Consider the following 12,598-nt stretch of genomic DNA (forward strand, 5'->3'; position numbering starts at 1 on the left):
GGGCATTGATTTATTTGGTAATTTAAGAAGCATACTTTGCATAAAATTAAATGTGTAGATAGAGTATCTCTTGTAATGTTGATGCATTTGATGGAGCCTTTAGTTTAAATACTTGAAAGAAGTGAATAGCTGCTTTTTTTCTATGAAATGTAAATCAAACATTCCTTTTTGTTGCCATTAATGGCGAATTCACACTGAGCACCGGCGTCGGCCGCTGCTTGCTCTATGGCATCACGAGCCGCCCGAGGGCCACTGTTGCGTAATTGTTTTAAACTCGTCTTTTAATTGTTCTATCGGGGGATGCGATTTATGGCTCGACGTGATCCCGGCCATAACGCCATTCACATTCATTTGCACTATTATTTCCGCGTCGCCGCGCCATGGGAATGCACCGCCTACAATTTTAATCAAAGATCATTTCGTTCGAACAGTTTGTTGGGCAATAAAATTAACATTCAGGATTGAATCTATTGTTTTATGGAGCTGGCCTCTCCTTGAAATGTTAATGTTTACGGATTTTTACATTTCAATGACATTCACGGAATTGCTTGCGTCTTTTGCGTTTTTGTCTGGATAAACTATTTTCTTTGTACAATTTAATTGAAAATATTTTTTATCGACATTGGCGTAAAAACTTTTTTGAAATAACACGAATCTCGTTTGAGTTTTGATAAAAACAATTGAATCGTGCACCGCAGCGGCAAGAATTCCAGCCAGCTGCACTGAAAGAATGCAAATGTGGTATATGAGACAAAACGTCATCTAAAGCGTGGGCACGCGTTCGAAAGATTTACGAGTGTATTTAAACTGGTTTTACATTAAGCACCAACTGGGCCGATTTGATCGTAAACCGGCCGTTACGTCCCAGACAGTACCTCGGCTGCTTACCACCCAAGCGGCGGGCGGTTAAATTAACTCCAGGTTAACTATGGGTCACTTCTGTTGTGATCTCATTCGCGAAGGTTCGAAGGGTTAGCGTTGTAAAATTTGGGCTTTTAACGTTCCTCCAGGTGTTGATGGATGATTTGGTATGATGTGTAATATCGCAAGATGCAATAACATTTTAAAGATAATAACGAATAACATAGTGAGGAAAATGTAATAAAATTACTAAGTAAGATGAAATAAACAAATCTTCAAGAACGTCCAGTTAGACGAAACGGTAAAATGAAAACAGTAAATGGGTCAATGTTTTATGCAAAATAAGAAGATGTATTTCCCTAAAAGTTACTTCGGTTAGTATTCTGTGGTATGTCATAATTTATGTTTATGTATGTTAAAAACTTTTAGTTGGTTACTAATACTTTTAGTGGTGGTCAAATACTGGAAAAAGTGCATGGTTTTCGTTGGCCTCAAAGTTCAAACAACGCATAAGTTTATCATAAACATAAGAAAATCAAGCAATCTTGCCAATAGTGGTAGTGGATAAAAAGTTTTGTTACAGGTAGAATATCGATATCGATAAGCAAGTGCAGCCCTGGAAACATCGACATTGTGAGTATTCACCGTCGAATAGCAATTAAACGGGTTCACGGCACGTGGACGTCCGCCCATCGCTGCCATTGTCCGGGCCGAGAGCCGGGCCTTTGCTTCGGAATCTCAACTCTTTTTAATGAATTCAAAAATTCAAGTTATTTCTGTTTTTATCTTATTTTGAGGATTCCTAGACAATCGCCTTGGGAAATGTCTCGTCGGTATTGTTTGATTAACTTTTTGATATTTTCATTGAAATTATCTTTACAATTTTGTCTCAAATATAATGTTAAATACAAACGAAATAAGTTAGGAATTAGAATACTCTTGGTTAGAGATTTGGAAACTCTATGTGGCTTTCCTTCTCTATATCTTGCTCTACATTTTATCTTATAAAGAAATAAATATAACCAATGAATGAAAATATACAAAGCAATAAATAAGCACTAAAGCCTTTCAATTTCGGTATTGTAAGATCTTCTGTCAGCAATGGATTGCCAATCAGAAAGATCACATAAATCTTGAAGTTTTAGGTGTTTTTAAATAAAACTTTAATGTTAAAGAATACGATAATCTAATAAGTACCTACTTAGTTTTTGGGATGGAGAATTGAAAAACCAATTCCAATAGACAAGGAAATGTAATGAAAAACTATATAGTAATCATGCTATTAAATGTTTCTAGTGCTTTGATAATACTATCTTTTATGTTACAACAATAGTATTGTTGAAATGCTTCAAGGCTTACAAAGGAGCGTTCGAGCTCTGGGTTTGTGACTCTTTAATCTAGACTGTTTGAGCTATTTACCTCATTATCATGATGGAAAGAGATAATTTTTTGGAAGAATCCTATGTTGAGACTGCAAATATTTTAGGCGTAATTAATATGATAATAATCAAGACCTGCAGTTTCTTAATTAGGGAATTATGTATCGTGAACCTGACTCACAAGAAGGATCAACAAAAAGGTGTCGCATCGAAATTTTGGAGGCAAAACGCCGTTTTCACCTCGGCCCGGCCATAAATTATTTGGGTATCCTCAAAATTCGTCCGTCAAAAGCCAATCGGACGGCGTCCGTTGATTGAATTGATTGAAAAAGAAATGGCGTGGGGGAGAGGCGCGTCGGGCCGAAGTATTTTTATAGCCTGTACGCGTTTCGGAGCGCGCGGCGACACATTCCGGCCGCCACTGCGTTTTTGCTGCGCCAACTTTCATTAGAGTCGCGCGGCCGACGCGTTTCCTTTTAATAAATGAGTTATGCGTTTATATCCAAGATGGCGGGTCCCGGGCGGGTGTCGAGAATGTTATGATAGTCATAAGCTCATTCATTGTTTGACACTTCAAAAATTTTTTTTCGCACATTTGCTTTGCCCTCCATCCTGGACAGATGAGATTCAAGATGTCCACCTGCTTTAATTATGTGAGTGAGATAGGTCGGGATCTCAATAAGGGTGTAGGTACACAATTTATTTTAGTACCTTCTACTTGCATTTCCAGATAATCTAAGAAGTTAAAGAAGCATGGGTTTCCACGAGTATGTATGACAAGATAGTGAAAACAGGCTTTTTCATATCTCTCTCACAGGTTGCTAGGGTATCGTCCCCTACCGACTTGATAATGTAATAACGTTTTGTATATTTTACGAGTTTTAGTAGATTTCAAATCAACTGAGCATTATTATCATCTGGGGGAATATAGCTGACATGAGGCTGTCATTACGGAATTCATCAAAAACAGCACAGGTATTTTATTTCCACATTCGGCAAGCACGTACGGCTTTTTGTCGTCTGTAAACGTCCTCCAAGCTCGCAGTTGTCAACTTTCGGTGTATTTATTTACTCATTCATACATTTCTTGTTTGTCTGACCGGGTTGAGGTGTTTACGATTTTCTCTAAACTCACCTGGATTTCTAAGGACTTTATTATGGCAAACGCAATCGTCGTCACCGCTTCTAAATGTCAACTAAGATAAGTCTGCGGATTGGTTTATTTTTAATCGGGATTTATATCCCGAGCCTCTTAGGAAATAAAATAATCACGGCGGCGTCGATTTGCATACAATGGTAAAATAATTTTACGCGCGTTTCGCCGCGCTTAATTCTACTTTTTATTCGGCCTCCCGCGCCCTATCTACGAATCAAACGGACTGCTCGCCGCGTGCCCATTTAAGTGTTAACATTTTTTAGACGTTCTTCGACGGTTTATTTATGAATTGAACATTTATTATACAAACTTCTTAACACCAATCAATTCGTGTCGATACTCGAACGACTCGTGTGTTAACGAAATGTTTGATTGAGTTTTGGTTTTGTAACTTGAGTAGATAGTAGCGCGGCGTTGGAACTGGTCGAGGCGCAGTAATCGGAATAGAGATCGTAGAGCGCATCGGCCGGAGCGCGCGGAACAGACGGCGCGGCGAGCGGCGCAGCCTCCCAGGCGCCGGCGCACACGTGCTCGCCGCCATTACCGGCGCAATCAGCCAGCCCAAGAAAAAACATAAAACCGAACCGAATTACCCTCGGAATTTACATTCAGAGCAAACATCGGCCGTCATAAATTCAGCACAAAAGTGCGAGCGACGGCCGACTAGCAACAAAAGGGCATGACTTTTCCCGCAAAAAAGATGATCCTTAATCTGATTAAATCTCCATCGCGGCGGACGTCGGACCGTGAAAGATTAATGAATATTTGTGCGAGGATTCCCGGAGCTGGGTTGGCACGTAGCGCTGTCATAATCATATTAGCTGCGACCGGAGGCCGGCTAGGCACGCACGCGGCGGACCCAATCGGGCGCGGCTGCGTGACACCTCCGTTCCGTCGCAACTTTACGACGTGTCCGCATGAGAGATGACTTTATGCGCCTCCGATGCCTGATATCGGGAAATTATTCTCCGCCGCTCTACCGTGCGTCTCTAGCAACGCGACACGTAACGACATTAACTTCGAATTAACTGGTAATCTCGCGGAATTGATCATAAAATACACGATCGTACAAGGGTTAAATGTAATTTCTATTTGATCGTGTCAAATGAAACATACGTGAAATATAGGCACTCAAAGTCGAAACGTCAATTCAAAATAGCATAATCATGATATATCTACTATAAACCCTACTTCATTACTAACTCATTTTAATTTTTAATCCACTTTTATGTACATAAAAATACTTAGCTGTAAAAGCGTGGCATAGAGATACAAAGGTACTGAACGCGTTAATATAAGTGTTTTCATCGCATGAATTAAACATCGGTTCTGTTCAGGCGGGCTCTCTATCTAGAGACGGTGGGTGCATCGAACACATTACACCACCTTCTGCGCTAGATTTTTATGGCGCCTTAGGAAAACTTTTAATAGGACATTAAGGCCTGACTGTATCTCAAAAAGACGCTGAAAATTCGATTCTATTCCAGCACAGATTAGACCGTGCGATTGGTTGAGTATCTCATTTATATAATTGAGCATCTCGTCATAATAAAATGTTAATCCTTGATGAATACTTATTTTATGAAAAGTAATGTAGGTAAACGAATAAAAGCATATTTACAGCAGACTTCATTAACTTACAATGAAACTAAAAAATTTCAATTACAAAACAATTGATGAACCGTTTAAAAGTGTCGACATTTTATAACCATACAAAAATAATATTGGAACTACTACTACGTTATTACGAACCTTGTGTTATAGCGAAAATCGCAAATGGCACTATCGTATTTCGAGTGTGCTCAATAAACACACTCGTAAAAGAATCAATTGTAAGGCCCGAAAGAAATTAAACGTGAGAATGTATTGTTTCATACAAGCGTGAACAAAACGAAAATCGCTGTTTGCCTTAACCAGGTCTCAGGTCGTTTTCGACCTGCTTTCGAGGACATAAATCGCGTTAAATAAAACTTTTGTTTATAGCCTACGTAACTCCACAAAATTGAAAAAGTCAACTCATACAGTGTGTCCATTATTGTTTCTTTGTCCGAATGCAAGTAACTTAAAGTAAAAAGTTAAAACAAAATCACAAGTAACTTCTCGAGGTCCATAACAGACCGTATTCAATTGAAACTTTATGCTTTTGCTTTAAATAGTGTCATAATCTTCAAGTTATTCCATGCACTGGCCATAGCATAGTTCAATAAGCATGTCGTAATGGCCGCCTGAAATATTCCTCCGCAATAAATCGACCTGTATATTCGTTTATATTTAAGAGTCCTTCTTTACCAATAAAAGTTCCATTAATGTCGTTTGAAAGTCGTGAAAAACAACAAGACACAATAAACAAAGTGCCTATAAAACTAAATAATCAACTGAAAAATATTGCGAGGACCTTTTAACGTGCAAAGTTTCTTTCGAAACCTATTCAAGCGGACTTTCTCATTAGTATTTCAACTTCGTCGAAAATTATAACATTATTATAATACCCCACATAATTTTAACCGGTTGCCTATTGTGATGAATTGCGTGGTTGTTGTTTTGCAAGTGCCAGTTAATCGCGCAACAAACAGACATATCTGTCTAGTTAGGAGACATTTGAGGAAATTATGACGTGGAGGAAATACCGTCGGACGCGAACGCGCTCGTATATTACGGAGCGGCCACAAAAGTCGGTTCCATTACAGGTAGGGAGGGTAATTAATTATTTGATACCTTGCGGCTGAGTGCAATAAAGTCGGGCTCATCAATGATTCAGACGAACAAACAAAGAACGCGTGCATCGCGGCATTATCCGCCATAAGACATCATAAACGGAGCACCATCATCTGGGCTTATAAAAAATTCATGCTCATCTCACATTTCGGCGCCCCTCTTAATTTCGCGTGAGCCTCTTCTTGGTTCGTGTAAAAACTTCGGGTGTCTTTTTATGACTTTTACTGCGGTATAATTGGGGAGGGGCGAGAGCTCGCGTCCCCGAGGTGACATAAATACACCCCCCCAGCATGGTTGCTTCCAACTACCCCCGGTTTAATCTCATGTAAGACTATACGACGCGGAAGTAGTTCACATTAAAACGTCTCGCCAAATGCAGGTCACATTATCCGAATCGAAAGCTCGAACGATAACGCGTTGACGTCCTTGACGACGATCCCAAAGAATGCCAGACCGTTTCAATTTCGTTTTCATTATTAACTAAGAAAGAGATATCAACTATCTTCGACATTACAAGAATGAATCCAATCTTGCCGATCTTTATCCAGCTTTGATGTCTATAATAAAACCCTACATTGTAGACGTGGTGAGGTTCAGTTTAAAATCAAATACCGGCGAAATGTTATCTAATATCTTATAAGGTAGTTGTGCTCGTGCGGGGGCAGGTCGTGATGTACGACACGTGTAAAGATAGGTGCAAATGTACACTGTATCACTATCAGAGCGAGTCCCAAGTGGGTGCGTCGCAAATGGCTTTTGTGTGTTAGCTAGCGAGTATCGCGGCAATGAGGAACATTGCCAATTTACCTTTACGGCTTTCCAAATTAGAGGCAAAAGAGCTTAGTGACAACATTATTGAAAGTTCAGGTGACATGTAGTGTTGCCAGAGTTCTTATAGTTTAACATCTCTTACAAATCGGTTTACTGAATCATAAAATCCGTCAATCGAGATGTTAGGTATATTTAATCGACATTTCGTGACAAGGAGACCTCCGTAAAGTTTGATAACACAAAAATTATAATAAATATAATGTAGAAGGTTTAAGTAGTGCACGAAAGAAACTATAGCATCAGAGAATTGGCAAATACGATTTCAATTTCAAAAGCGGCAGGGATGCGCCCTGGTGGCGCGACGTGGCGGGTACTCACGTGCATGTATGTATTTATTTGCAAATTCCGAATAGCTTTCAATATGTAGAGGCGCTGTGACTCCCGCCTGTCGATCCACTCCAATATCGCACTCCTTGTGAGACGTCACGGAGGCGACGGCATTACTCGACGCGAGGATTGACTCACGCGGGAGCAGCCTTCCGCAGACGCCACATGATAGATGAGACACAAAAAACATATCCGTAATTGAGATTTCTATTACATAAATTGAAAGCGTTTTTTGCTGTTTGTTTACATAATGTGAGTGGCACCACTATCGCGTTTCGGAAGCGGCCGCGGACGTCAATTTGTATATTGTCATTATTAGAGTTGGCGCGGAAAAGTTTGGGCGCGTTCATCCATCATGGTGTGACGGGCGGTCGGTCCGATATCGCGCCTAATACGTATTGATTTCCCACTTAGCGTTTTTCTTGGGAATCGCGGCGCTCCACCCTTCCGCCAGCCGGAGGCCTAACGAGCTGTTTGTCCTCCACTCGCGGCAACTAGGCCGGTTGTCGCCTACACCGCAATCATGTCACCAAATTACTTTCAAGACGATACGGATTTTGGGGTACTATTTATTTGATGAGCAGTCAAAATTTAACTGAAAATGCATTGCGAAATTTAAAATCAAGACATCGTGAGAAGGGAGAAATGAATCCTTACTTGTAGCGTGGGATGAAAATGACGACGTTAGAGACGTTAGGGACCATATAAATTGAAAACGATTTATTTTCCTCTCGTAAAGTAACATAAGATTAACAACACCTAGAGCATATTCCAATTTCAACGTTCTGAGGAGTTTGCAGAAAGTAGTCTTCCTGTACCTACTTAAAAGCTCTAGCGTGTTATCTTCGTAAGTATAAATAATGGATTTTGTTAGCAACTCGCGTGATGTATGTACATAGGTAAGTACAAGTACTTACATACATTTGCCTAAATGCTGAAGAAAAAGATTGCGTCACCAAGGTCCCCGGTGGGGGTGGGAGGCGAGAACAATGGTTTCGGTTCTCACACGTGTGGAGGATTATTTGCATTCGGAAATAAAGAGAGGAATGATAAAAGAAAGGCGCGAGCGAGGTCCCACCGCCTCGAGGCGGGGTGTGGGAACTGGGAGGCGAGGAGTGACGAGGTGCTCCGGGAGGGTGGGGGCTCGTTACGCGAACAATGGAGAAATAATGTACAGATTGCAGTGAGCGATGCGCCCGGCGCGACTCAGGTGGCTCAGCTCTCTCGTGGACATCACCTCTCCTATCAAACGCGAGCTATATGCCATGCGACTGCATACTAGAAACACCTGTAGCAACGTCTATTCACACCTAAGTTACCTATTTAGTAAATTTATGTTCCCATATTAAAATTGAGCCCATAACTTTTACTGCTAGAAGATGCGTAATTAAGTATTCATTACGTGAACATAAACAAGCATCAAATTAAATGTTACGCCCATACCATACGCTAAGAAGATCATAAAACACACCATTAACTTTAGATTCCGACCAGGGCGAAGAGTAAACTGTCGTTTAATGACAACAGTGAGTCGAACGAGGCGAGGCCGAATCGTTTAATAAAGGATGCCTTCATAGGAAGCGCAAGCAATCACAACACAATCACCCCATCCTCGCGTGACACCGAAAATGTCCCCGTTCATAAGTATAAATTAATCCATTTAGAGCGAGCGACCGGGCCGGCCGCACCGACGATTAACGGAAGCGTCTACTTAACTAATTTATCCTCGGGTGGTTTTAACAGAATGGATAGCAGTGATTACGGACGTTCGCGAGGATCGTGTGACGGTGGATGCGAAGATGCGCGCGCGCAGTGACAATGTGCCGCAATCAAACGCAATTTGTAACGCAACTGTCCAGCGGTTATTTTTGCATCTAATAAAGTACAGGCGTAGCGAGATATACCGGTTATGGCACCATTAAATACTACATTCCAGAATGTATCGACTTATAACACCATCATATAGACCAAATCACCAGAATCAAACGGTAAGTATGGCACCTACGCAAAATAACAGTCCTGGGTGTCCTACTATTGAAAAACAATTTTTGTAAACCCTATTTATTACAAATAAATAATTTGAATTTATTTTGAACAACAGACCTGTTCGAGTCCTGCAAGGGGTGCAGGACTCGAACTTACGACTAGGTAGACCAACAATTTGATCTTAACGTTAAAATTACTAATGATATTGCGTGGTTAAATCAATTTTCGTAAAACAAAGAGAAAACGAAGAAAACATCTAATTGCATAGATTCTCCCCCGTAAACTTTATAAAACTTCATGGAAGAAAAATAAAAAATAAATATAGGAGCTGCCTTCGAGAACACGAAACGAAAACAAAACAGATAATATTATATTTAGGATAGTTAGTTACAAAACACGAATATTTCTGGTTTAATAAATAATATGATATGATATGGATGGGATGTGGGTGAGACTTGGAAATTATTCCTTCCTAGTTAGTTAAGTAAGTTTCCTTTGATCATTTGATGTACGCAGAAATTATTGTCATAAGTTTCAAAATTATTTAATTTAATTAGTCCTGTCCTCCTGGCTGCCCTCGTAGTTTCGGTTTACCAAAGAGTCGCGCATTCCTCTGGGACGTGATTGCTTCAAGAAAAAGTTTATTCAACGATATTCGGGAACAGTCTATTTATGGTAGTTGAATTAATTTAAAGAATTAATAATTAGAAATAATCTAATTATTAGTTAGTTAATAATAATAGTAGTAATTTGATGTCTAGGTAGGTACCTACCGAAGACTTGTAGTATGCTCTACTATTAGATGCATCACACACATGCAGCAGGACTGTAGCTACTATTTATGTTTTCCTCATATAAAATGAAAGATACGTTCTGTATTTATTACGTATGGAACCGTATAATATACTTAGGTAGGTACAGGATGCTTCAAGGAACCAGTGTTTAATTTGTAGCTTATACGATAGTCAGATATTTGTAATCCTGCAAGCTCGCGACATTTTAATAACATTGATCAAATAGAACAAAAGTATGTGGACCGAGCACTCGACAGAGATGAAAGTTAAAAGGGTCGCGGGGGGGCGGGGTGTTTGTGGGGGAGCGGGTTGAATGTCTTATTCCCTCCACAATTCAGAGGTATTTCGTGTTCTTCATACGCAAATATATCCTCGTTACGTAGGCAGTAGCACACGTGAGCGGCGATTGCGTGTGCGCCTAGAGAAAAACCCCGGAGTGACTGGGTGACTCGTAGATTGGGCGAATTGTCCCGGGGAACAAAATTGAATCCAGCAATCAAACGACGCCCAGCAACAAACGCCGGCTCGTTATCGTTCGGCTTTGATTTGACGAAACAATAGGGGCTTTTAACGCATGTTGTATGGAAATATTAATGATGGCGCGGAGGATAACGGCGCAACCGTTCGCGTCGTTTAGGCCGAAATTGGTTTGCAATATATCGGGAAACTTATTATTTATTTACTAACTAGTACCTAACATAATGTATAGTTGTAATAATTTATATCAACGCAATTCTACTAGTGTAAATGTGGTAAAAGTTATATTTTTTTAATAGTTAAAAATTGGTTGGTATGAATTAGCCTAGAGAAAAAAGCAATATGAAGGTAAGAAAAAAAACATAAAGTAAAAACAAATGGAAATAAACATTATCTCATTAAAAAACTCCATAGAGCTTAGAACAATAATGGTAGGGTGCAGTGGTAAGGTGAAGAAATGTAGGTGCCAAGTCTCTCAGTAACATGAGCCTAGATTTCAATCAACATAGTATCAAAGTTTCATTAGAGAATCAGCATTCAGCAGTAATTAACTAGAGTGCAATTGATGATTAACAATAAAACTAATACCTAACTAATTTATAAATATTTATAATAATGAGTTGATAGTAAAAGTAAAGGAACATAAAATCCTGAAACAACTAAACAACCTATAAATTATGATGGTTTCAAGCAGAGTAGCAAGCAATTTTTCTCCAAAACATGCTCATATACTATACTTTATGAATATTTTTTACAAATGTGGGCATTAATAGAAAAAGATTATTTTATTTTATTAGAACTTCTAAGTATTTTTTTTTGTTTTCAAAGAAGACTTAAAATGTTGTCATTATAAGAAATCAATGTTTACTACAGCAATCAGTTGAAAACTAAGTTTTTTACTGAGTTTGTTGCGATTAACATCTCTAATTAGTGACTGATTATTTTATGAAAACTAAATAATTTTAAAATACATCGTTTGATTTAACATAGGATTACTAATAGGAGTACTCACAACCTATAATAACTGCTTACAACGTGATGATGATGATCCATCCGATCGATTTTGGCCATGACGGAAGCAGTCAGGTGCGCAGGATATTTTATTCACAACATATTCTTATTGGGATTATGTAATATTATTTAGATCTCGGGATAAAATATTGCCCTTAGCAAACTCTCGAGTAATGATTTAAAGCAAGCAGTAAAGAATTTATGCTAGTTAGTTTGGTATAGATTGCTATTCATCACAAGATTATTCTTTGAGATTACTAATGAAACTAAATCTAGGTTGGGATTCCGGAATTCATATAATTTGTTTCAATACTGCGATACTGATAAGTCTAAACGCAACAAAGCTGTCTTTACAACAGTCACTTACTTTAAATGATAAGGTACTTATCCTTGTCATGAGTGTTACAATTTAATTGAAATCTTACCTCGTTTTTATCAAATTCTTGAAGGGTTCTATCATTCTGCTGCTTCTCAATGAACGCTCGAGCAAGTGCACTTCTAGGCCTAATTAGTCCGTTTGAAGCCATGGCTTTGTTCTGTTCAAAATGCTTCTTTACAGGGTCTTTCCAAGCATCCCCAGCTATTGTGACATCATCAAACTCTCCTCTTGAACAGTATGGTTGAGCGTCCTTTGTATAATAACAATACAGGTCAGTTCTGTCACAAAAGTTACTTGAATGCAAAGGCATAAGTAGTATTACAAGGAAACTATACAGAATTCTAATGAAAGCAAGCATTTATGTCTAATCTTTCAATGTTAATTATGAGTATGGAAAAACCAATTACTAAGGCTTACATTTCAGTTTTGCTAGAGATATATACTAAAAATCTGCGATCTAGCTCACTATTTTAGGCACTGGTAAAAGGATTTTTTTGTTTACTATTAAAAGATTAGTATTTTTTAATTTTATGGCTAAAAACTGAAAAAACCCAAAACATTGTTTTGTTGGTTGGTTTGACAAACGTCAAAGATAGTTTCGCAGTTGTCTGGAAGAGGGCGCTGTTGGTTGATCATTGAAACGTTTACGAAGCCACTAAAATATTTCAAATTATTTTAAAAT

The 12,598-nt window shown here is 38.9% G+C and overlaps 1 protein-coding gene across 1 annotated transcript in view; it reads right to left on the reverse strand.

Annotated features, from left to right (window-relative positions):
- LOC114363157 (methyltransferase-like protein 9) overlaps positions 1-12,318 on the reverse strand; it is a 54,117-nt gene extending 41,799 nt beyond the window's left edge. The window contains exon 1 of the mRNA XM_028318799.1: positions 11,963-12,318. Within this exon, the coding sequence (XP_028174600.1) occupies positions 11,963-12,274 (312 nt within the window). The 5' untranslated portion in view covers positions 12,275-12,318. The remainder of the gene's footprint in view (positions 1-11,962) is intronic.
- Between the last annotated feature and the right edge of the window lie 280 nt (positions 12,319-12,598).

Source organism: Ostrinia furnacalis, unplaced genomic scaffold, assembly GCF_004193835.3.
Source record: "Ostrinia furnacalis isolate ACB-3 unplaced genomic scaffold, ASM419383v2 OfSCF7013, whole genome shotgun sequence".
NCBI classification, from domain to species: Eukaryota; Metazoa; Arthropoda; class Insecta; order Lepidoptera; family Crambidae; genus Ostrinia; species Ostrinia furnacalis.